The sequence below is a fragment of the Anopheles cruzii genome, chromosome 3, assembly GCF_943734635.1.
Source record: "Anopheles cruzii chromosome 3, idAnoCruzAS_RS32_06, whole genome shotgun sequence".
NCBI lineage: Eukaryota > Metazoa > Arthropoda > Insecta > Diptera > Culicidae > Anopheles > Anopheles cruzii.
Genome location: NC_069145.1, coordinates 5,607,942 through 5,633,129, shown reverse-complemented (window position 1 = coordinate 5,633,129; position 25,188 = coordinate 5,607,942). Strand labels below are relative to the sequence as shown.

General features: G+C 51.5%; 1 protein-coding gene across 1 annotated transcript in view; it reads right to left on the bottom strand.

Annotated features, from left to right (window-relative positions):
* The window catches only part of LOC128275285 (uncharacterized), a 34,368-nt gene extending 16,459 nt beyond the window's left edge, over positions 1-17,909 (bottom strand). The window contains exons 1-9 of the mRNA XM_053013738.1: positions 17,047-17,909; positions 12,823-12,894; positions 7,373-7,479; positions 6,213-6,512; positions 3,473-4,391; positions 2,467-3,055; positions 2,252-2,397; positions 1,642-1,773; positions 796-935 (exon numbers count right to left, since the gene is read on the bottom strand). Of these exons, the coding sequence (XP_052869698.1) occupies positions 796-935; positions 1,642-1,773; positions 2,252-2,397; positions 2,467-3,055; positions 3,473-4,391; positions 6,213-6,512; positions 7,373-7,479; positions 12,823-12,894; positions 17,047-17,909 (3,268 nt within the window). The remainder of the gene's footprint in view (positions 1-795; positions 936-1,641; positions 1,774-2,251; positions 2,398-2,466; positions 3,056-3,472; positions 4,392-6,212; positions 6,513-7,372; positions 7,480-12,822; positions 12,895-17,046) is intronic.
* Positions 17,910-25,188: the final 7,279 nt, after the last annotated feature.

The window sequence follows — 25,188 nt, the reverse complement described above, 5'->3', positions numbered from 1 at the left end:
GCAGTGCGCGGCGCGATACAAGAATAAAATGGCAACGGCAACGGCACCAGCGCTAGACAGAAGGCTAGAGCTAGAGAGCTAGGATTTCATCTGGCTGGCTGGCACAATTTTGTGCCATTCTCGGACCCAGAGTTGCGGAGTTTCGGTGTTCCCTGGTTTACCGGGAAAAGCCTGATTTCTCGGTTCCGAGGATAACTGGCACCCGCGCGATGTTGGTCTCCAATTGCTGTGCGCTGTCTTGATGCTGAATCCGGTTTTGCTGAACAAGGAATCGGAAAGCGCCCGAACGAGATGGAAATTTATCGGTCACCAAGCGTCACAGGCTTTTTAACCAGCATTGGAGCTAATGGTTGGTTGGTTGAAGGTTCAGTCAAACAGTGTTACAAAACCGTTGATTAGCCTAGTGTACACCAAGGAAAGTCATCTCCGGTTGCGGCGCGCATCTCAAAGTAAACCACACCTTCGGTCCTCATACCTTTCCCATCAAAACCATCCATCACCATCAAAAGCTGCAGCGCCGCCGCAGCCGGACTGACGGCAAACATGACCGCCGTGCGCACTCTCGAGAAACTTGCGCGTCACTTGCTCGTCCCCGACAGTGGTCCTCGAAGGGTACCCAGCCCGAGCCCAGGGTGGAGATTCCCAAAACGGAGAAATGCAAAAACACGAAATAACTCTACCGCGTGTTCACGTGAAGTTCGTAATACTTGATGAAAGTTGTTACCACCTCGGTTCGGTAGAGTTATTTTTATTTACATTTACTTGTTACTAGATATGGCGATCACCGGTACTTACTGTCGAAACTGACGAAAAGCGTTGGCATATCATCGATCGAAACCATCGAGCGGTAGTCCAGCTTCGGTGGTGCTTGCTTCTGCTTGGCCGCACTACCCTCGCTCGGATGCTGCCGTATGAACGTGCCAATGGACGATCGTCTAAAACCGAAGTATAGGAAAATTGTTATAGTTTTCCGCCAATCTTCGGCTCGCAGCGCTTTCGCGGTTGCATACACTCGCTACAGGCATAACACATCGATTACGGAACGTATCTGTGGCGGGGATTCCCTATATCACTAAAACGTAAGTAAAATCACCCAAATCCAAAACGGCTTGGGGTGTGATCTGCTACAACAATGGCCACAACGGTCGAAATGAAATGGTTCAAACTCATAAGAGTGCGCCGCAACAAAGAAGATTCGTAGGCGAAAACATATCGAAAAACAAATGCATCAAATGAAGATCGCACGCGGGAACGGGACACGCCGGGTTGAAGTAAAACCAAAAGAGTACAAACGAACAGCAGTCGGAATCGTTGAAGAGACAAAAACCAACGCAAAAGAATACTTGTATTTACAGAAATCGACAAAAGCTGTTAACGGAAGAGTGGCTACCGTGGCAAAACAAAAGAAGAGACGCACGTGTATTCCGCTCTCTACGTGTGTCAGAGAATCAAAGCATATCAACGAAAGAAGTTTTGTCCTTCACACAACAAGACAAACATCGCTAGTACAGTGTAAAACGGATAGTGAGGAAGAGAAACAGAGAGAGAGAGTGACAGAAACAGAGAGCGTGAAGGACAGGCGGTGAAAAGTCACTGGTGGGGTAGTAGTACACACGCTAGAGTCACATGGCATATCCTTACCCAGCGGCGGCCGACCCGGCCTGCGCCTCGTGCGGCGTCAGCGGTGGAACCGGTGAGCCTCCGGAGTCTTCCGATGGTGTTTTCGACAAAAACAAATTCCCGCCCAGCTCCGAAACCAACGTGATCGGTGAGCTGTGAGGAGTGGCGAGGTTTGGCGAGCGAAAAGAGGATGTGGCCAATACCGGTGAGGAGGGTGGTGAATTTACGAATCAATCAAACAGGTTTTAATTTGAATAAAATTGTAACAAAATGTGTGGTGTGTCGTAAAAAAACATAAAACACTTTGCAGCTACACGAACCGGAGCTGCCGGAGAGAGTTTGGTAAAACTGTGTGTCTCTCGAAACATCTTCTAAAATTGCATCAACTTAAAGAAAAGGTTGTTGTGTGTGTACGTTAAACAAAAGGTCAACTTCCAGCGGTTAGTCGCTTTGAAGGAAGTTTGAAGGAATCGATTGCAAACACGGCGTGCGGCGGCAGTGAGTTTGTGAGTATAGCAGATTCTGCGCCGCCGGCCGGTGGCGTACTCTGAATCGACCCCGTCGAACCGACGGAATAATCTGCAACAAGAGTGCGGTGGCGGTGACTGGCCACTAAGGCGCCGATACGTACCTTGAAAATACTTTTGAAAATACGCTCTGGTTCGAGTCGCCCGTGTTCGGTGCGGATTCAATCGAGTCGGATTTGTGGCTACTGCCGCCACCTTCGCCGGTCAACCCTTCAACCCAGGCCAGCGGGTACGATAGCCGCTTTAGCATCTACAACGGAAGATAGTATCATCAACCAGGCCCGCAACTGGCCGCACATCACCTGCCCGTTTCCTGTACCTTATTCTTCTTGGTTTCGGAACCCTTTTCGAACGATCCACTGCCAGTGCCGGCGCCGGCGGCGGCGGCACCGTGTGCTTCGTGTTCCTCTACGCTGAAGCTCACGCTCGAAGTCTTCTTCCGGCCACCCGCTTCCGACGACGACAGGATGGTGCCGCTGTGGTGCGAGGCGGACCCGAGCGAGCTGCTGCTGCGCGGCGAACTGTCGTGCAGATGGGTCGGAGCAATCGTAAGCGGCGGCACCCAGTCCGCACTCAGCACAATGTCGGCGTCACTGTACACCTTCTTGGTCGCGATCGGGGCCACGATCGGTAGAGGTGGCATCGCTGCACCACCACTGGCGGCGGCTGCCGCGGCCGCCGCCGCATTCGGGTCGCGAATGTCGATGCCGGAATCGTGGCACGATTGCTTTACCAGCTGACCGTCGCCGGCTTCGATGATCGGAGGAATGGCCACCGGGTGGCCAGCCATCGAGCCGGCACCGACCGTCGAGTTGCTGGAGGCTGCCGTTGTCCCGCTGCCCGTACTGGCCGCCTCCTCGTCGTCGAGAGATCTTCGAGATGACGATTGATCGCAATTACATTTCAATCTACGGATGGGTCGCACCGCCGATACCGGCACATGATGGATGGAGCGGATGTATGGGTGGATGTGTAACAGAAAAACGAAATGATCCGTCGAAGGGCGAGATGATGAAGCGGAAGACGGAAACAAAAGCAAAAGAAAAAAAACGATTGAAGTAATAGCTTGAAAGTGAAATTTGTCCATAATCAGCTAATTTTTCAGTGCACCACCGATAGGAACCTTTGTTATCAAAAAAGCAAACTCTGTCTCGAAAAGAGATCAAATGTCCCGACGTGTTATTTGTACCAGATGATGAGTTTGGGGTGTTGGAAGTTGTTAGATTGTTAGCGGCAAATTTCACTCCCCAACTGGCCTTAACGAATAAGCGGAATGTGGAGAAGCGATCGGGATGGCATGCACAGGAGGAAGAGGGCTGCCTAACCTGTCCTTGCTGGGTATGGCCCAGTGCTGATCCAGCAGACTTCTTCGCCGGTCCTCCAGCGAGCGCATTGTGGGATCCTCTAGGTTGCCGCTCTTGCTTTGGTCAGTCTTATCGCCTGCCTTCGCGTGGTCCGACGACGACGACTCGAGTGAGTTGAGTGTGTGGTCCCGATCGCCGTACGCCAGAAACAGACTGGGCGACGGTTCGGCCGACGATGGTTTCGGTTCCGAGCTGCCACCGCTCTCGGTCGAATCGCCGTGCAGTCGCTGCAAATTGTTCGGCGTCACCAGGTCCCGTTCGAACGCCTTCGGGAACGCATCACCGTCGCGCTCGTTGTTGCTCGAGCAGATCGACTCCTGATCGTCGCAACCCTCGACCGACCCGACGCCCAGCTCGGGGAACGTTTCGTCCTTCACCAGCAGCGAGTCCTTGCCCGGGGAGTGCGTGTCACAGCGGGAGCACGGTTTCTCCGGCACCGGGTGATAGATTTCCGCCTTCTCGGCCGTCTCGTTGATGCCGCCGGCGGCCGCGGCCGCACCCTGCACGCGCATGTGTGCGATATCGTTGAAAATGGCCGCATTCACGATGAACTCCATCGGGGCGATCACACCGTAGCTCTCCGGGCCGTGCTCGATGACCAGCGGGTCCGACACGTTCGGGTCGAACATGACCGCGTTCGGGGTGACGAGCAGTACGCCGCCCACCACCCCCTGGCCATCGGTAATGTGTCGCACGTTGATCTTCAAGAAGCGCTGTATGGTGACGGGATCGTCTTCGTCGCCGCCGGTGGCCCCCGCCGTTCGGGTGCCGCCGCCTCCACCGCCACCACCGCCTCCGCCACCGCTCTGGGTGTTTGGTGAGGCGACACGCTCAATGTGACCCGGCTTCGGTGATCCCGGACGAAGCCCTTCCAGCAAATCTGAAACAGAACAGAATCAACGAAAACAATATCAATAGAGATCTTCACCCAGTGAGAGACCATATCGCGACGAGACCGCATCCCAAACGCATCGAGCACAACACATTATGTCGCTCGTAAGAGGGAAGGTGTGTGTGTGTGCGCTATCGGAAAGGTAAACAAATGGCCCCGTGTTCCAAAACCCGAGGCCATTCGAGCGCGCCGCGAACGAACCTGACAATTTGTCACGCAAAAACGGCACCACACCGACTTCTCTGGCCCATGGTTGCATTTCGACGATCACACGACGGTCGCGACGGTGCAAAGTGCAGCTTCCGTTTTGGCAGAACTCATTTGGGGGTCGCACGAACGATAATTTACGTTCGATAATGAGTCTGAGCCTAAAGTGTGGTGCGCATGGGGCCAAAGTGTGCCGTGTACTGCCCCCGGTCGTAAACTGTCACCATACACGATCTCTTATCACTCCTGCTCGGGAGAGTAGATGGCCATTTCGTGTGCAACACGAAAAAGTTGTTTGTTCGCGGCGTGTCCGTATACAAAACGTTGATTAACACATCAGTAGGCGCGGTTCGGTTTGTTGGTGTGTAGTCTTTTGGTGGCGGTTAATGGGAGTGGCTGTTGCGGTTAAAGCAATGCACAACAACATCGCGCCGAGACTACTGCGATCGATGACTAAGTTTACTGCATAACTTAAACGTCACACGATATGCTTGTTTTTGCAGAAAATGTGTTAAACTTTAAATTCAAATTTTCGAGATAAAATTTCAAACCAACTCTGCAACGACCACACAATTCTTTTCGGCTGTGCCAATCTTCGCAACCGGCAGCCAACTAATTTGCAAAGGCCGCGATTCATTTCCATAAACCCATAAACGATCAGTCACCGACCGGTGATGCTTGACGACGAATGCTACCAGCGTTCTCAGTGATAATTGGTCATCTTCCCCACCATTAGCTAATGTGACATGAAACCGGATCTGAAAAATGTCCCCCGGCATTTGTCCACAGCATCTGTTTCCTATGCACCGCCGCAGGTGCAAAACTAATGAGCGAATTACTCTAAAATGGCATGAATTAATCAATTTAAAACATTATCAAAGTACACGAATGGTATACTCTCAACAGAAACAGTTGATAGTCCAGTGTTTTATCATCATATCTCGGGGGACCGAAGCGTTATCAGATTTGATCGCCCAATTCCATTAGGTAACTGTGTAACTTGTTGCGGCGGCATTATCACGATTGCGCACTTTTGGAAGGTATTTAATTTTTTCGCCAAATACAATAGTTCATCAACAATGGTGATTGCTTAAAAACTGTTGCAACAATCTCGCCATCCGGCATCTTTCGAAGGGAGATGCATAATTACGCACGCACGCGGGCGTGTTTGTATTATAACAGCCGCAAGCTCTATTTATCGATCGATGTGACGGCGAAAACATGTACACAGCGCGGGCCGGAACCGCCGCCGCTTACCTCCATTTTTGTAAAACACTGCCGTTTCAAACATTTGCTCAAATATGTGCGAGCTGCCGCTTGCTTTCCATGAATAATGCAACGATCTTTCGTCACTGCTGCACACACGTTCGATCACTTCATTCTCTGCGTTTTAACAAAACACTCGAAACCACTGCGCACCATCGCCACCGACTAATAAAATGAGCAGAAACGTAAACAAATCCGGCTGTCAAAAACACAGCCGCCACCGTTCAACTGTCACGAGCGAACCGATTGCCACAGTTGATCGCACCGGTTCATTACCGGTACAATGGGTTTTTGAACCGACCGTTGCACGACGTCGGTCGGGGCGTCGGGGCTTACCTTTTTCATCTTGTGACAAATCTTCCTGCGAGCCTTTGCGCCGCCCATCGGTGGGACTGTTGGAGGAGCGTTCCGTGCTGGTGTCGGATTCACCGTCCGCCGCCGCGCTCGGTTTGGCATTCTTGTCCGGCACCAGCAGCTGTTGGCCGGAGTAGATGAACGAACTGGCCAAACGGTTCAGCTGAGTCAGCTCCGACGGGGTCGTATCGAAACGGGCCGCTACCGAGGTCAGCGTGTCACGGTCCTTCACTGTGTACGTAACGGTGGGTATCGTGGGCATGGAGCGCTTCTTCTCGCCATCTGCAAACACGGGAAACGGGAACATTAATTTGCTATCCTTACAACAGCGCAGGAATACACTCGTCGACGAAGAAGAGAACCTTGTCGCGCGGATTTGCTCGGAAACTCTAGCAACCGGTATGAAACGTCCGTTGCAAACGGGTGGCGTGCATTCGAATATGACGTGTACACCACAGCGAAATTAAACTGTAGCAAGGGCTTTTCCCTGCGCCAGAAGATGACCGTGCGGCGTCTACCGCCACCATTGGCGGCAGAAGCATTTGGCAACGGTTCGGTGGTGCTGCTGCTTATCATTTTATGCTAACTTAAGGAGGTCCGCGCGCGTCCGTACGGCTCGAGTATGGTCCAACTTCTGGCTACCACCAGCGCCAAGAGATCAGCAGCCCTCTCGGGAGCCAGGCGGTCCCTGGATTTGATTAAAAGTGCTTATGCGTGCACTTTTGTGACACGCCTACGACGGAGAAGTGAGACCCCCGCGGCGTCTTAAAATGCCCTTTTCGTCCCCGAAGTGAACAAACATTCACAATGTATTGATATTCCCATTAACAAATATCACAACAATCGCGGTTAACAGAGAGTTTGTATTCTGAGGGCCGCTGGGGCCAGCAACATGGATCTGCTGTACGCGGTTCGACGAATGCGATCCGCAGCAAGATGGGAACAGAAACATAGTTGCCAATGTTTATGTTACGAAACCGCTGACGCCGACTAAAGAGCCGCAGCCGCACCGAGTCCACTGTGGTATGCGCCATTACTATGTTGTAGACGCGGATGGGCTGCGATTCTGGCTTCGCGGGTTCTTCCGCTTAAATCATTCATCCGTCGTCAAGTGTCGTGGACGTCCCGCGGAAAATCCTTACCTTTGGACAGCCGATCGATGCTTTCGAATCTGCCCTCAACCTTCGAGCGTAGTGAGTCTAGATCGAACGGTGCCGCTAATCCATGGTCCACACTTCGTGATTTGCTCCTGGAAGTTAAAGTATAAGAAAACGAAAGATTAGCGAGAAGGCTTTAATGGGGACAATGTGAGTGACTTTATCGCCGCTTAATATGGGCACGTTTCCCGCCCGACGCCCGATACAGGCGAGGTCGTGCCACCAGCGCGCACAAATCACTAAAACGGACAGTAAAAGTGTTTTGCGCCAGTCCCGGCGTGCTATGCCGGAATATTCTATAAGCGTCACGTAGAACACAGCTAGGAAGGATTGGGCGACAGCATAGATAAAAAATAGAATATTTCATGCACACGTTCTACGGCCGGCGGCTACGTGCTACGGTGGCTAATGTGTTGAGCTGGTACACTACTTTGCACACTACTTACGGAACATCGGGCATGGACCTCTGTTTATACCTCTGTTTAAGCTTACCTTTAAGCACTTTTACTAAACCATAGGATGTAGTATAAAGAATAAAATACGAGTAAATACGATTGGGAATGAAAAACGAGTAGCAAACATTTATGCAGCGATAAAACCAAAACAAATTCAAGCAACTATAATCACTTCATCTGTAACGAGCGCCCAAGGGAACCCTGTAACAAGGCAGGCCCCGGGGAATGATAAAAAGAAAGGTAGATCCAGTTCCGATTGGCACAGGACAGACAACATTCCTGCCGTGTCAAAACGGCAATCGAAAACACCGGACCGACCGATTCAGAGGAAGCCAACAACGTTGGCGGTTTTTCTTTTTCAATTGCCGCGCCCCGCCAATCATTTATGTGGGTTTTTTGCGATCTGATGTGCGCGTATCTGTCCCGTCCGGCTGTCTTGCCTTGAAGGGAATTCCAGGTCGCCAGCGTGCGTGGCGTTACGTGACTGCGCTTCCGGAAACCGTTCTTGGAGAAGGTCGGACCGGATCCGAACCGGGCGCGCCCGTTGGTCCAACTCTCATTGGGGCGAGAAGAATTGGCAAGGTTGTATCGTTTTTCGTGCCTATTTTCAAGAAGTCTAACACTAAAAAATGATGCCATTTGGCAGTGTCCGTCCGGCCGTCAAAGAGCGCGCCGGATCGCCACTTTAAGTGGCAGGCCTCACGGGAGGTTCGTCGTCAAATGGAAGCTGTTCCTCGCGGCGATAAATGCCAATTAGTGACACTTTAGCGTGTGCCGTCTGCCACGCGCGCCTGACATTAATCGCGTGCAATCTAAGATCGAACGTCACACGTACGTCGAGTCGTGAATCTCCAAATCGGTCAATGCGAAGATGCGGCGGCACACGGTGATGTTGGCTTCATAAATCATAATATCGACTCCCAAGGCACACAAATGGCGGGTGAATGATTGAAATTTCATTGCTCCGCTTCGATGAAAAATATAGCTCCGGAACTGGGGACGCACGTCACACAATTGTGGCTGTGACCTGGTGCGCACACGACACTGGCAGTTCGCGGCCATTCGCGCGATCTGTGGCCGCGCGCGCGCCAAGGAAAACTGTTGCGCGTACACACATTAAACCAGATTTATGCTTCCGGTTCGACGATTAACTTGTCGCTCTCACTTACGCTCTCTGTGTCGGAATGGCCTCCACTGGTCGGGCGTTGCGCGGTGAGTAGTGTAACGCACCACTATCGGATGCCCGCCCGGGGTATATCGGAGGCAACGGCGGCAACTAGAGCGAGCGCGAAAGACCGATATCGGTCGGGGCGACGACCGACACATGCATCGGGCCGCGTGTCACCCAAATGGGCCAGCGTCCACTGGTGCCGCGTGCTTGAGGAGTAAATCAAGATAATTATAACACAAATTTGACACGATCTGTAACTACCGTGTGCGCGAGCGCGGGCCGCTCGCAGTAGTTGATGAATGGACCCCAACGTGAGTCCGCGAGATGCTATCGCCAGCTCCGCCGCCGCCGCCGCCACCGTGAAGGTGAGCCAGGTGAGTGCCCTCCCGCCTTTGGGGCGAGTCGCGGAGAGCTAGTGGACTTGTAAGGCAGCGCCCGCCGACCTGAGAGATCGGCACCTGACAAAATCGGCACCACACTTGCGACGTTCGCCGAAACGAGCGTGGATGATGCTGGATCCGGGGGCCGTTCTCGGCGGCAGCTTGGGATTGATTTATGGTGGAAACCCTGAGAGCCGCCGCCGGGGACATTACCGACGCGCGCACCACGGGGTGATTAAGGAGAAAGATATTATCACCCCGCGCGCTCCCCGCGTCGAGGTCACCGCCGTGTGGCACGGCATGGCCACGGAGCGCGCACACACCTTATAATTAAATTACGCCCGACCAGACCCCGCCGATATCCCGAGCCAATCGGGTGTGTTCAGCGAGCGCGCGCGCTGATCAAGGCGATGTAACCATAAAAACGGAATGGCCGGATAACCCCCTTCCCAATCGAAGCGTCGCGTTTTCGATGCGGATTTTTGCAACCACTGTTCCGCTTGACTACCCGTTTGATGGGCGCCCAAAAAGGGTCCACTGGCAGCAGAAATCGAGAGAGTTCCCCAGACCACAACTCCGACGACACTGAACTCTCATCCGGCTGTGTGGTGTGGTGGGCCACAGGCTGGCCGAGCCATGGGGAGGATTTCCGCCCATAAGTGGCTTTCGATTGTGGTCGGATGGAGGGATTCTGAATCTGCATCCTCCGAGAGCGCACGAGAGAACCTTCCCAGGATGGTTCGCTTCTGAGCCACCAATTCCAGAGTTCGATTCGGTGCGCCAGGGACAGAATGTGAAAAGTGGTGGTGTCCAGCGGCAGAAACGGTTTTTCGATTGATTGCCACAGAGAGCGCGAGGGTTTGTTGTGGTTTGCCATTTGAGAGGCGGTATCGATTTCAGCTAAACGGAGATCCCGTACTATCGAACTAATGTCCATCGAGGGTTGGTCGTTTCGCTCCATATTACGATGAATTGAGCGAAGTGAAGAGAAGAAAGCGAACCCCACAAAACACTGTAGCTTCCATCTTGAACCTTTTTTTACGTTTGACTATAAAAGCTACTTTATAAGAAAGGAGCTTTATATGAAAGGAATAGCTTCTCCGTATTCTTGTTTGTATAAAATTGAGGTCCGCGGAGGTCCAATCCTATCATTCGCCACTACCAGAATGCGGTCTCGATGACGTAAGTGCCGAGGAAGAACTAAAACTAGATTTTAACCAACACCATAAGAGAATCCAAAGACCGAGACACGAGAATTCTTTGTCAGATCTTTTCGTTAATTTTGAGCCAGCTATTCCGCCAACGCCAAGTTGATTTTGGCGCCATTTGATGGCCGTTTGATGGCGCACAGCAAGAACGTGTTTAGCCAGATTCTTGATTCCTGAGGATTCCACCCGACACCCGGGGGCACACTCCTCCCCAAAATCGAATATTTGGATTCCGATCGACCAAAGAGCAAGGCAGCTAAAGGAAACGTTCCGTAATTGTTTCGTCGGCGCTGCGTGAGGCTCCGGATACGGTTGCGAGCGAGGTGCGAACCCAAAACAAAATGCAAATTTTAAAACCCCCGGGAATCGTTGTGGCCTCGGGGCATCCGCTATCCACTGCTGCGCGGGGCGTGCGCTTGGCCGCATGGCCCCTGTAATTAACAATTTAATCGGCAAAATAAACTATCCAACGAGCGAAGTCACAAGTATAGTTCTCCTCACTGATCGAAGAGGGCTTTGATTTTGAATTTTTTACGTGGCCACCAACGAAACACAATCGCACGAAGGTTGACACTGGACACTCTCGGTGTGGGACCATTTCGAATCGATTGCCAATTTTGCCTCGGAACCGATGAAAGCAAGAGCGCAAATGCAATCCATGGATCGCGTTGCGTTACGCTGCATTAGTTTCGGTTACGCACACGGTTGTGCCCGTTTACTGTCGCGTGTCAAGGTGAGCGCACTCGATTCCCGAAACAAATAATTGGATTCAACACGTTTAAGGATCGATGTCTTTTTTCGGGCCCTTCTCCTTCGGCACGTGCACGAAACCGGCGCGTCACTAGTCACGAAGTGAACCACCGATAGAAGCGTCCTTCGTGGGCCATACATTCCGGGGATACATTACCCCAGCCAGCCATTCGATTTAGAGGCAATTAGGGTCAACTGTCGATTGCGTCGCAATTGGGGTGGCCGAACGGAGCACTACTAACTTTAAGTTTATACGGCTCTGTCCGTTTGAATCATAATGAATAAAATAAAATAAATTACTCTAACTATATCCGATTCCGATTCCAAGGTACTGGATTCTGGATCGATCGACCCTAAAACAGGTTTGCAAAACAAAAAGCTTATAGATCAAAGCCTTTCTTAGACTGGAGGGTGGCCTGGGTTTTCTTGTTACGATCGCGTCATTCACTTTCTTACGTCGTTCCGGTCACTGGCCGGAGGGCTGTTAAACACGCGCTGTGAAAAACAACAAACCTCACAGATGATATTAATTGACTCTGCTGACTACTGCGCAACACATCCGCCTATGTTTACGATGACCAAACCTAACCCAACCGCAACAACAGCTGTTTCAGAGCGGTCGGGGCAGGGGGGGGGCACGCAGAAAAGAAGGTAAACAATTGTTGCCGGTCATTTGTGTGTGATCACATCATTTTTTACAAGCCAATGAGAACACGCACACTCACAAACGCGCGGCAATAAACAACAACTAGGCCGCCAACAACAACAACAATTCGTGAAGATTATTTATGCTCCGAAACACGCGACACACTTTCAACGCCCAATCTGCGCGCGCGCCTCTTCCGCACCACACGCGAGAGGCGGAATCAATTAGGAATCGGAGGTCGTCGGTCTTCGAGATGCCCAATCACAGATGGGCCACACAAAACGACTACAAACTCACTTGTCATCGGCAGCAGCAGCACCCCCTTTGCGATCATTAATCCGAAGGAGGTGGGACGATGAATCACATGGCGTGGCGGCGCGCCGCGACACACGAAAGCGCAAGTGGCGCGCTGCTGGCCGATGATAAAAACAACAACTGGAGGCCACAGACTCAAATGATGCCCCCCATCATCATCGGAGGAGGAGGGTCTAAAAATAGCAGCCCCTCCGTGGGGCCCTACTCCGATGTAACCGGAAATAAAACACAATCTTACATGGCACACATCGCTCGTCTGGCTGGCCATATCTTGGCGAAGCCGACACGGCGTCGTCATTGTCATTGGTGTTGTTCTACGCGCATGTTGGTCGAATTTATGGCTACGCACAAAGTCATCCTAATGACCTTGTGCTGAACTTCGCGCCACTGGGACATGGACACCCTTAAAGCACTATACTTAAAGCGAAAAACAGCCGTGAGAGCCTGAGTCGATGGGTACTAAAAATGAAAAAAAAGAAAACAAAAAGAAACAATAGATAAAACACTAACCTTCGGTAGGGTGGGCTACTGAGTGTTTCCGAACTTTTCGAAAGGATCACATCCTGACTAGCTCTACGGGTCCTGCGCGCCGGTGCGTGCCGTGGTGATAATGTGGATGTTGTAGTAACACGGGGATGTGTGAGGGTTTTGTTTATGGTTTTTACAGGTTTGGTTTTTTGTTGACACCGGAGCGCCGATTCGGAGCACGAGACGGCGACGACGACGACGGGAACGAAATTATTAGCAAGCACATGTGGAACAGAAGAAGAAAAAAACGAGAACAAAATAAACAAAACGTAACGGAAAATCAGGCAAAAAATATGAAACACGCAAAAAAGGGGAAAATTAGATGACACAATGGCAATGGCGAGCGAGAAGAAATCGAAAAATCGGTGTCGCTGCTCCGCGATTGTGGAATGATGTATTATGTAGAGCACACGATCACTAATTGATTGATCACTTCTTATCGAGGTGTGTGTGGCGATGAGAAAGAGATTAATTTGAATGAAACAAACAACACATTGTGATGGCGCTTCTTCGTATTGTTTTTGCTTGCGTTAACTCTCTCATTCTCTAGTATCGAAGTTTTGAACCCTAAGCTATAAACCGTTTGTTTTCCGAATGTTATTGACAGGTAAGCGCGCGGGTTATGCAACGATCATGGCCTGCTACAGATTACACGAAACTCACGGTGCAGCAGCAACAGAGCGCTGCTTTACACCGGAAATTTAATCTTTTCCCTATCGATAACACCTGGAAGAGGCGGCCCCCTTCCCCAAGGTCCGATAAGGCTCGGTCCGCGACCAAAAACAATAGCTCACAGCACACACCATGGATCGGACGAAAATACGAAAATGGGAAATCGAACAGATGAGATGGGATAGCACAGTTAAGATGGCGCGGCGGCAAGATGTAACGGATTCATTTTCCTCTAGTTCACGGCGATTGACGGCGATGCGAGTGGCAGGACAACCCAGGCATGAGTTTGCAGAAATATTGTGCAGAGCGGGCTATTGATTTAATTTTCCCGCCTGCCGCCTTGGCGCCGTCTCTTTAAGCCTCGCTCTCTCACCAGTAGTTCTCCTTAAACTTGGATAAATGACTTTTGAGCTTCTTCGGCTTCTCCATGCCGGCGGCCTTGGTTTGCGTGGCCCTTAAATAGGCTCACAACCGAGACAAAACTTCACCGAAACAACTTGAGTCGCCTTTTTGGAGGTTATGGTGCACACTCTCGACACACACGATAAGGAAGCGCGCGCGCGGCCAGCGGATCGGAGTTTATAACAACACGTCAGGAGCACCACGGGTTGGCGTCAGGTGTAGGTTGCACAACACTGCACGACAACTGTTGCTGCTGCTGCTGCTGCTGCTACTGTTCAGGGTGTCTCCAGTCTGACTGACTGGTCTGACTCTGGCACAGAGAAGTCTTCGGAGAGCCCACACGGTGACGTTGTCGGGAGCGCACACTTTCCGATAAGCGCCGCGCCGGGAGACGGCGCTGCAGTGGTGGCCTACCCCGAAAAAGGGCCGTGCGGCCAACCCGACAGAACCGGTCCGGTCTCCCGAGGAGTCCGGGAACAGCTGATAAGCGGCTTGCGTGGTTGCGTGTGTGCTTAAGACGCGCGGTGCGTTGGACCCTAGACCGGGCCGGGGGGTGGTCGTCTTCCCCGGGGGAAAGTGTCTCCACACTGTGCAAACAGGTGGCGGGGGCTGTGGTGGCTCAAGAATATTGATTACTGCACCCGATTGCCGGGTGCCGCGGTGTGGAACTGCTTATCGGCAGTAAGGGTACACTGCTATGCAGCGAAGGTAGCGATGGAATTCTTTTTTCCTGTTTATCAACCGACTCCAGATAGAACGAGAGAGAAACTGCGGGTAGTAGGAGCACGTGACAACAGCTGATACCTTCGCGTCGAAGGTATTTGATGTTGGCGGCCGAACTCTACCGTAGGGTGACCCGGGAATCCTGTGACGATAGTGCCATCGAGGGAGGCCTACCACCGGTTTTATGGTGCATTCTTCTACCGCGTCGTGTGGACAGCAAGACAAGGAACCCCTCCAGAGTTTATCATTATATAGCGGTTCCATTGGCGCCCGTAGGCCCGAATGACTGGGAAGCAGATGGCCCTAACGATCCCGCTGGTACTGGTCTGGTTTGCCAGTACTATCGGGGATTCTCTCGCGAAGCGACCGACCATAAACGCAGGTCTGGGACCATTCGAAGATTAGGCCACCTTCGCTGAATCATGGGGGTGTGATTCATTTGCATTCCCCGGACAGAGATCGCTTTCGAGGCTGAGATTGGGTAACTTCTACTCGACATTACGACACATCGACAGGCGCGATAAGCACCGGAGCGCGGTGGAGATCGTCTGCGTCTGATAGCGACGGCGGGTGGGCACGTGTAGATCCGGACACCCAGAGATCAATTCTGAGCGCGAAATACTACAAAACTGTTTCATCACTGTTGTGTACAGCGTTGATGCCCTACGGTTGTCACAGTCATCGTTCGTCACCACCAGGAACGTTTGGGCAATCGATTTTGCAGCTGTCAATCGCGCACCGCGCAGTCGGTGCAACTATAGCTCCGTTATCAGCCACAGATGGTCCTCCTCCGCGGGCCACGACGACGATGGGATAAATATTTATTCAGCTGCTTCCCACTTTGAAGCTGTCTGTGGGCCACGCTCCGAGTCGGCGAACCGAAACAGAGCGACAACAAAGCCGGGTTCAGACCGCGGGTCTTTATGATCTAAAGCACACACTCTCTGACGAGACGAGACGCATTTAAATGGTAATGGCAATGGGGTGCGTACGCCGTCGACGATTACGGCTCCTTCTTCGTTATCGAAGAAAAATGGGCAGATAATGGGCCGCCAGACCAAAATCCGCTCCAATCGCTGTCACTCGCTGTGGATGCATTGGCTTCTCTTGCACGACGTGTCGAGTTTGGGAATAGCTTGTTAATAATTCCCAAATTTTCTGCAAGCGTCTAGCGTACCATTTCATAAATGTCTACAATTTCCAGAATGAAGTTTGACGTTTAAACAATCAAGTAATGGGTAGTTTAAAATCCAAACACTTGATGGATCACCCAGGGTTGCCTAGGCTAGCGATCCCTCTCTGGTGACTCGGATTCGTTCCCACCAGTCCAGTCCAGCTGTGAATCCAACCGTGGGACATTGGCACGCAAGTGGAAGTCGTGACAAACTTGGCCTGTGGTACTAACGCACTTCGCCCCACACGCGAACCAAGACAATTCCGCGCTCTTTTTGCTTGATGACATCGGCATCTTGACTGCGAACGCAACACGGAGTCTCTGTCTACGTGTCACGAGTCACGTAGCGCTCCGCTACCCAGTCGAATGGTTTCACAGCAGTGCGCACACGGAAAAGGAAGCGAGGGGCCGCTGAACTTTCGTGGACCATTGGACCCCTGCCTGCACGGAGAATTTGACATCGAAACCCGCCAAGCCAATCCAATTGAGACCAATCACAGAACGTTCAACACGAACCCGTAGCACATACCACACCCTACACGTAACCCGGTAGCCCCGGACCGTTACGACGAATTACGAAGCAAATTACGTGTTCCGGGGACACGTTGGTTCTCATTTCCCAATTGGAACTGAGGCGCCCTGGAAAAGTCCCAGCTCCGATGCGGCCACTTAACTATCTTGGGACCCCCCGGGGCTCGCGCCTGGAGGGTTGCATAATGTCGGACCGGCGACCTGCGACCGAGCCGAGGAACTTATAGGCAAAATAGGTCAGGGTCTGAAATTGATATGGAAAACCGGTCAGCGGGGCGGCGGGTATAAGAAGAGTTACAGAGAAGCGACCACTTTACATGGCCGCGGCCCTGAGGGACAAAGCAGATAGCAAAGCGGCACTGCGTGACACACACACACACGGGGTTCTAGCGGCCCAAGTTTACTGCACCGCAAAGGCGGTGGACAAATATTGAAAGTATTCAGCGGCGTCAAGTTATGGAGCACAGTTACCTCCAGGTATTAGCGAGAGCTGTGAACCAGATGAGACAATAATGGGGAACTACGGAGAGCTGGTTGATAAATCTCTTCAAGTAAACAAAGCCTAGAAGTGGACCGGAACCGCCACAACGAGAACCAGTTGTCGGCGGAATCTTCTGAGCCGTGACGAAGAACCAAGGGCGAAGAATCATTCCACACAAGTTTGCGCACTTTGCAGTTGACAGTCGCGACCAGACGATAGTCACCTTTGCTTGAGGTTGTCCGGAACGAAGATATTCCACCAGGAGTGGCGCTTCTCGCGGCCATACTTTCCACCGCCACCGTACGGCAGCTCGAGCCCGTTGGCCGAACCATAGCCAGCCGCCGAGAAGCCGCCGTTGCCGTTCGCCGGTGACCCATCGGGCCCGTCTTGCGGGGTGCCACCGTCACCGTTGAGTGTGGCCGCCATCATACCCTTGCGGCGCCTTCGCTCGAGTTTGGTCTGCCAGGACGACGAGCGGCGACGCTTCTTGTCGTAGCCACCACCACTGCCGGCAGCGTCCCCGTTGGAACCCAGTTCTCCAGGTGTACCGGGCGACGGCATGCTGAACGTGTCCGTGTTCGGTGCGTCATTCTCGATATCCGACTCGCCCGTCTTGCTGTACTTCTCCGGGATCGTGCTGATCGAGTAGTGACCATTATGGTGATGACTGCCGCCGCCGGAGGAGTTGGCCACCGCTGTAGACGAGGAGGACGAGCGGGAGTCCTTGCGGCCGAGAAACACGACCGCGATCGAGCTGCGGCGTTTGTTGCCCTTGTCCGAGCCGGAGTTGGAGCGGGAACCGCCGCCGAGCAGGGCCAAGCCCAGGGACGAGCGGCGCGGTGGCTTCGCGGCGAGTCCGTTCTTGATGTTCAGGCCGCTGCTGCCGTGGATGGCACTGGAGTCGACAATTAGGCGGCTGCCACCGGATGACCGTAGGTTCATCAGGACCGTGTCGCTACTGACCGAGGTGGTCGTTGTGGTCGAGAGACTAGATTCTTCGTCCAGTGACACCAGCGTCGGTATCGAGCCGGTGCTGAAGTCCTTCCGCGAGCGGTACTTGCCCGACGCGGACAGTATACTGGTCATGGTGGGTTGGTTGGTTGGTTGGTGCGATGCTGGGCTGCTGCTCGCCGCTGTCGCTGAAGATATTGAAAAAGGTTCGCGATGACGCGGTGTCAATGGTTCCTTAACCTATCGCTTTGATGCTGCCGGGAGTGTCACGTCGTGTATAACCATCGATAAGAGCGCTTTCCAAGAGAGTTGAGTTGTGGAGCGAATATTGTAAGTAGTCCCTACGCAAAGTGCAGTAATAATAGAAATGGGTCAAGTTCTTCCCAACCTGAACGTCTGGACCCGGTCCCGCTTGTGGTTGTCTTGGTACACTTCAGGTATTTTATTGATTATCGCACCATTCCGGTCTCCGCCGGACACCCTTGACCGTTGGTGGTGGTCACGTTTTGTGATAAGCGCATTTTTTTTGCAAAAACACCTGGGCAACGGCACTGCGCGCGGACACTGACGGAGCCGGGTCTCTGTTTCACGACCAAGGACAGCCGCCGCCGAAGCCATCAAAAGTCGCGCCCGTCGGTGCACCGCAAATATCGCAATGTCACGCCACTTAATACACCGTACACTCCCATAAAGCTCTCAATGGACCTCTCCTCAGGTGCGCGGACAGAGCGAGTGTATCGAGAAGAGTGTATGGTGCAAGTAAGGGTTTTAATATACCAGCACGTGGCGATTTTAGTGCCCCCGACTGGCGCGCGTTCGTTCTGTGGGGTTATGTTTACTTTTGGTAGCAATCAGCTGGAAAACGTGGTGGAACGTGATGTTCGTGCCTTGGGCGGCATCATGTTGGGCACCCATCGGATGATGTGAGGAAGAGGTCAATTTCAATCGACACCAAATGGGCGACGACACATCATTAATGTGTAACCCCGTGTTTGGTAGGCATCGTTCGAGGATTCAATCACAAACTGTGAGGCTCGGTTGCTTTGATACCGCGCGCCTAGGCGATGGCACTTAAGCGGGTCGTTACACACGTTACGTTACGTTCGCCAAGGTGTGTACAGCAACCGAACTAAACGGTTTGGTCAATTTTATGAGACATTAGTGTGATCGCTATCTGTCTGGTTCGAAAATTGGTTGGAAAACAAAAATATTGGTCCAGAAATGCATTGTTTCCAACGAACCTAGAAACTGTTGGCTTTTCCTGGTCGTGGTGAATCGAAAGCTGGCCAAAATTTGATGAATGATTAAATCATTCACGAAGGAACAAGTCGTGTTGGCGAAGATCTCGACCTACAACAGAACAGTGTAGCAATCCACAAGGCGTAAGTAGCCATGTAGCACTTCTCGGATGATGATATTAAGGTTCTACACTATTCACAGCGTTGTCATGCATTGCAGCCATGCATTGAAACCATGCTAGCATTGATTGAACCTTATCGATCGAATATCTGAGAAGACTTCACTCAATTTGACAGAACTAGCTAAATTAATCAAATTAATCTGGACCAGCACAACCACCTGAGGAATGTAGAACGGGCCGCATGACAAAACGACGCCGTTTGACAATATTATCTGGGTGGAATGTTGTACATTGTGGATACTAAACTTCATTTCGTCTATGGCTAAGACTTTTCATTTGAATCAATGATCATTAATACAGTAAAAATGCCATTTATACATCTTTTAGAATGTTTTTCAGTGGTTTTAGAGTGATTGAAGTACACTTTTCGTTCTCGTATTTAATAAAATTTGTGTTTATCAATATACAAAAATGCTCCTCGTACATTGATTAATACCCATTGCCTTACTTTGCCTTTAAAATATTAATCGACCCCGTTTTTCGTCTATTTTCAGTCGAACGACGATATTCGTTCATCCATTCGATGGTGTTCATCGCACGTCATAAAGTTACGGTCGATACAAGTCGGCAAGTCGACCGACCGTGAAACGTAGCAACCTTAGCCAACTTAGTGTAGCGAAACAACACACAGAATGTTGTGCAACAATTTCCGCGAGTTCAATCCTGTATTCGAGCGCTCCTTAGATCGGATAAATTAAGGATGTTTTTGGGGACGCTTTGCTACTCTTTTATGGATGGAGTGTTCCCAGTGTCTGTATCCATTTTCTATAGAGCCGATGCTTCTTTTCGCGTACTCTGCAGGATCAGTGCGAGTGTCTCGTCCGCGTGCGGCAGGGGGGGGGTACTGAATATTTAGTGGGCCCTGAATTGAAAAGCATTGAGAACACACGCAACACTTGCTAATGTAGGGCAGGCCGTAGTTGATGCACTTCCCCCCGAAAACCCACCAACCGCCACCGCCATTGCAAATATTGATTGTCAATCAATAACACACAGGTGGCGGACGGGCGGATGTATCCATCCCACCCCGGGCCCGGTATCGGAGCACACAGTTTGGCGCGGTGGTCTGCGCGGTGGTTTGTAATTGGAAACGATGCAATTCGGTGCCATCCCTTCCCCTGCTGGGCGACCGTCCGCTTCAAAGGCGGTCTCTTTTCAAGCTGAAAACCACCGTTTATTGCCACACACAACCACGTGACGGTAGCAGGTCGGTCGGTCGGGTTGGCTGCCGGGGTTGGTGCCTTCTCCAATTAGCGTGTCCATTGTGGGTGGGCAGGCAACACCGACAGCAGCAAAAAGTGCCGGAAAATAATAGCAAAATTCCATGGAAATCGAACCCCCCGGGGGTTCGGGTGTATCAATGGAATCCTAGTCGCGGGGCGCGTTTCGATCGTAACGTATCGATCGCAACATGACGCCAGAGAGGGGGCGCCGGGGTCTGTCTGCGCATACAGGTGTCCATACACCACACAACACAACAGTCAATCCAATTAGAAAATGGCCCGCGGTTGGTCGAATTTAATTCACCAAATGGGTGAACTTGAATGGCCAAACGTATGAGGCCTTGTTCGGCTTTAAGAACGCACACCGCACGAGCAATTCCAATTCCGAAATGATTGTTGTGGCGGGGCTTGGGGTCCCCGTGCGGTCTCTCTCTGTTACATTCTTGCCTCATTTCATTGCCCGCGCGTGCCAACTTCCGGGAAGCTGGTTCACCGCAGTGTGCCGACGACGTCAATCGATCTCGCGCATATTCCACGCAGACCGCAACAGTTTCCTCGTTAGCGGGCCATTAAACGTTAATCGATCGCCTTTCTGTTGCTGCGGCGCTCGAGTTTAGTGTGCACATTGCCGAAGTTTTGCTCCTGCTGCTGACTGCCGCCGTTAGAAGCGCAACGATCAACTCGCGGGGGTTCTAATTGCACTCGGGGTTCTCTGCAATAAGAAGCAATGGAAGTGGCCTCGCCTAGCCGTAATTTGTGCTCTCTCTATTTCCGCGATCCATAATTTATCCGGTGCCCGGATTCCGGTCGATCAAGCTATGGCAATGTAGGGCCGTGTCGTAGCAGATCGTGCTGGGTTGATAAACAACCTCCGGAGCAAAAGATGATGTGGATGATGTTTGAAAAGTAATTGATCAATTCATGCAATTACCATCCCGAGAGCGCGCACAACAACAAGAACACCAACGAGGAGCAATAAATATGGATTTTGGGCGAGTCCGATATGCTCCGGTCCGGACCGGGGGTGGTTCTTTTCATTAAGAATCACACCTCGAGTAATAGGTTTAGTGCCACGTTGTAATGGACGAGATTTTATGGCGTTCGTGCATTTAACGATCGGAACGGGATTAACCTACGGAAGGTGATTTTAATTACACGCATTTAAGCACAGGCCGCTATGTGGAAGGATGTGAAATTATGCAAATTCCAACGAGCAGCAACCAGTTTCGGAGGGGTAAAATTAGCATAAAAAAGAGAAACCAGTTATGGATTACTTTGTCGTCCCGCACAAGGATCTAGTTCTAGTTGCGGCACGCGCGCAATAAAACAGTACCACGTGCTGTGGGTGGTCATGTCTCGCAAAAGGCGGACGTTGAGACGTGCACGTTGTTGCACAGCGCGTAGAAATGCATTCTATGCGATCCACCATTTCGGCCCCACCGCCCACGAGAAGGTTACCGAATGGCAAACAGAAACAGTGCAGCGTTATTGCTTCCTCCTTGTGGGGCGGCTCTATTGTTGGGCTCCTCTGGGCCTCGATAGAAATCGATTTCGCATAGCAACATGCCGATTGCAAACTCGCGCACCGGGTGGGGCGTTATGCGCGAAACGGCCACGGACACAGAAACGAAACAAAAACGGGGCAAACCAACTGAAGGAAAATATGAAAATTACGAAATACGGTAAATTGTGTAAGTAGCGATTAATCTAAGCTTGTGGCGTGGCATGCATGTCTGGCGAACCAAATCGAATGTGCGCGCGATTTTGTTTCGAGTTCGTTGCGTCAGGGGTTGCGCGATGTGTCGGACACGCCGGCAAGCCAGGCCGGGGGGCTTCATCATCATCAGCGTCAGCGAGCGCCGTCACTCGCGGTTAGGAGGACAACTCCTCACGGGGGCTCTGATGACAGATGGGCATCCATTAAAGGGACCCACATTCGATGTCCGGCGGAGTGTTGGAATTTCCAGCACCTGGTGACGTAGTTTTGGGCGGGTCTATAAAGCGCGCAACAATCAAGCGACATCCTGACGTTCAACAGATAATTCGGAACTATTCTACCCAGCGGATCCCGGTGGAGAGAATCAATTAAGCGCCGGACCGGATGGTCTGGAAGAACAAATCGTTTACAACGCCAATTTAGGCTAAATGAGCGGCAATTATTTCCCGCTCGGGTGCCCCACACGACGACGACGGACCCCGGGGCTGAGATAAAGGCAGTCTCGTTTAATTGGAAAACGACCTCAATCAGAATCGGAGTGTCCTACGACACGCACCTTGGCAACCACGCGAAGGACTTGAAGGACGTTCAGCAGTGTCCTTCGGCAACCCAGAGTCCCAAGCCCCCAAAGGCACAAAAAACACCAGAAATAATCATATCTCCAACGGTTACATGTTCATCGTCGGGCGGGCAGGTTACATCGGGCCGCCCACCTTCCAGGGAACAACCGGGACGGGACCCAAAGGAGTAGTTGCCGTGACCCGAAACATGGTTGCTGATTTGCGTAAATTCTTTCCCTCCCCCCGAAAAGGACCGCCACAAGCAGAATCGTAACAATCTGTGCGCCATGTACCCCGCCGCCGAGAGGGAGGTGGTTGTTCTCGGAAGGATCGGGCCTCGGGAGCAGCCGTCGTCGGCGTGTAGTAATCACGGTGAAGAGCCACGTTGTTGCTTTCGCTACGTTACAAAACATGCGGGGACTCTCGACGCTCTAGTGGGAGATCAGTGCTAGGTAAAAATAAACGTTCACACAAATCACAGGAGCCACAGGAGAGTGACCACCGTCTCGCCCCTTGTTACCCCCACCTATTATCGCTGTGGCTGTGTGAGCGACTCTAATGGCGCATCGTGGTCATCCCCTCGATAAAACTGATAAAACAGAGTGCGTGAGTTCGAATTCAGCTCTTGGTTTGTGTGACGTTTAAGGAGAACCAAAGCAAAGGCTGCTGTGTTTTTACCAGTGGAAAACAGAGGGTCCGTTTCGTATTTTCGAAGTCACGGGGCAGTTTCGAATATATCTGTCAACCGAATTGTCAAAACTTGTAGTTTGATGTTAGCCTTTTCAGAAAATAAATCGTTCGGCAACAGAGCAACGCGTTGAAATTATTAAAACAAAAGTGGGCATTCAATTGTAAATACGTTTCGAGGCACATTTTTCACTTGGCGGCTACGTAAACAAGCATCTGGGTCACTTCGAGCCGTTTGAAAAGGGGCCGTTATGTCCAGAAAAGGCGACTGTATGATACGCATTACGCGCTGGTGGCGTCATAGGATACTATTCTTTCCCGTTTTGATGATGTCAATTGGCCACAGAGACGTTGCGATTTGACATCGTTGGCCTCTTTTCTTGTACGGGGCTACGCCAAAGATCGTGTTTATGGTGGTAAGCCTGCACCTTTCGAGCATTTGAAAAGTAATATTCATAAATACGGCCAGGTCCGTTCTTCTAAGATTCTGGTCATCTGAACGATACTGTGTTTCACGCATAGCGGCAAAGTTCAAACTTTATGGTAAAAATAATTTCATAAAAGCCTTAATTTTTCATGTGTTTTTTTAACAATCGAACCTCGGCGACAGGGGCGACCCCCCAAACGAAGCAAAAAGAAAGTAGGAAAAGCCAGCATTTAAATGCACCAAACAAAAAGATCCGATCGATCTTGTCTTGGCGCCGCGGCGACACTTTCGCTTTCCACCACGTCGTGGGCCGCAGACACACGATCGGCGCACGCGTTTTCGCTTTTCACCAGCTTCGTGAAGATATTTGAGTTTGAGATTTTCGCCTGTTCGTTTCGCCGTTTGGGCCCGTTTTCTGATCCCAACGACCCAACACCGGGGGGTGGTTTTGCATCACCAGCGCGCGGGCAAGAAAAGAAAAACGGTTACTGCCGCCGACAGTGCGACGCCATAAGCGACAGCGCAGCGCACGGTGCACGGACACCTCCGCGGGCAATCGAGTTTGGCCAACGGCCAGAAATGTTGACCGATGATGCACGGATGCAGCCGGCGTGGCAGCGGCAGCAGCACCGTAAGAGTGTATTTTTAGCCGCCTCGTTGTTTATCAACAACCACCACCACCATCCTGGTCCTGGTGCGCCAGGTGAACGACAATCTCACGCGGTGGGGACACACAGGGTGTGGGTTTCGCCGTCGTCGTCGTCGTGAAAGTCGCGCAGACGGTCTCTGGTCACTTTCGAGCCGTAAATCGCGTGACTTACGTATCTCTGGTTTCGGAAGGGCAAAGTGTGCGATTCTACCTTTGGTTGATTACCTGATAAAGTGAAGTCCCCATTCTAGGGTTTACGCGAATTCCGTATCGTCGATCACACGATCGCATTATTGAGAGGTAAAGGTTCCACAGCCTAAGTCGACAGGGCACCAATTACATCATCACTTCTAACTCTAAAAGTATGAAACCGGATTGTGTAAACAGATGTTTGTTGAACAGAAACAGAAGTGTTGACATCAGAAAAATGATTTCATTTCGAAAAAAAGTGTAGTAGGCAAATTTTCTTTAAAGATTCCTCCTCGATTTTTGTGCCTCAAAAGTACAAAATGCGCACATCATTGATTTTACTTTAAAACATGGCGATTTGGATTTCACAAACAAAAAGCCTTCAGAAAAGCTCGAGGACGCTGAACTACAAGAACTTTTGGACGAAAATAACACGCAAACGCAACAATAATTCGGGGATCAGCCAAATGTGTCCCAATACACCATATTGCTACATTTGAAAGCCCTGGGAAAGATCCAGAAGATTGGAAAATGGGTGAAAA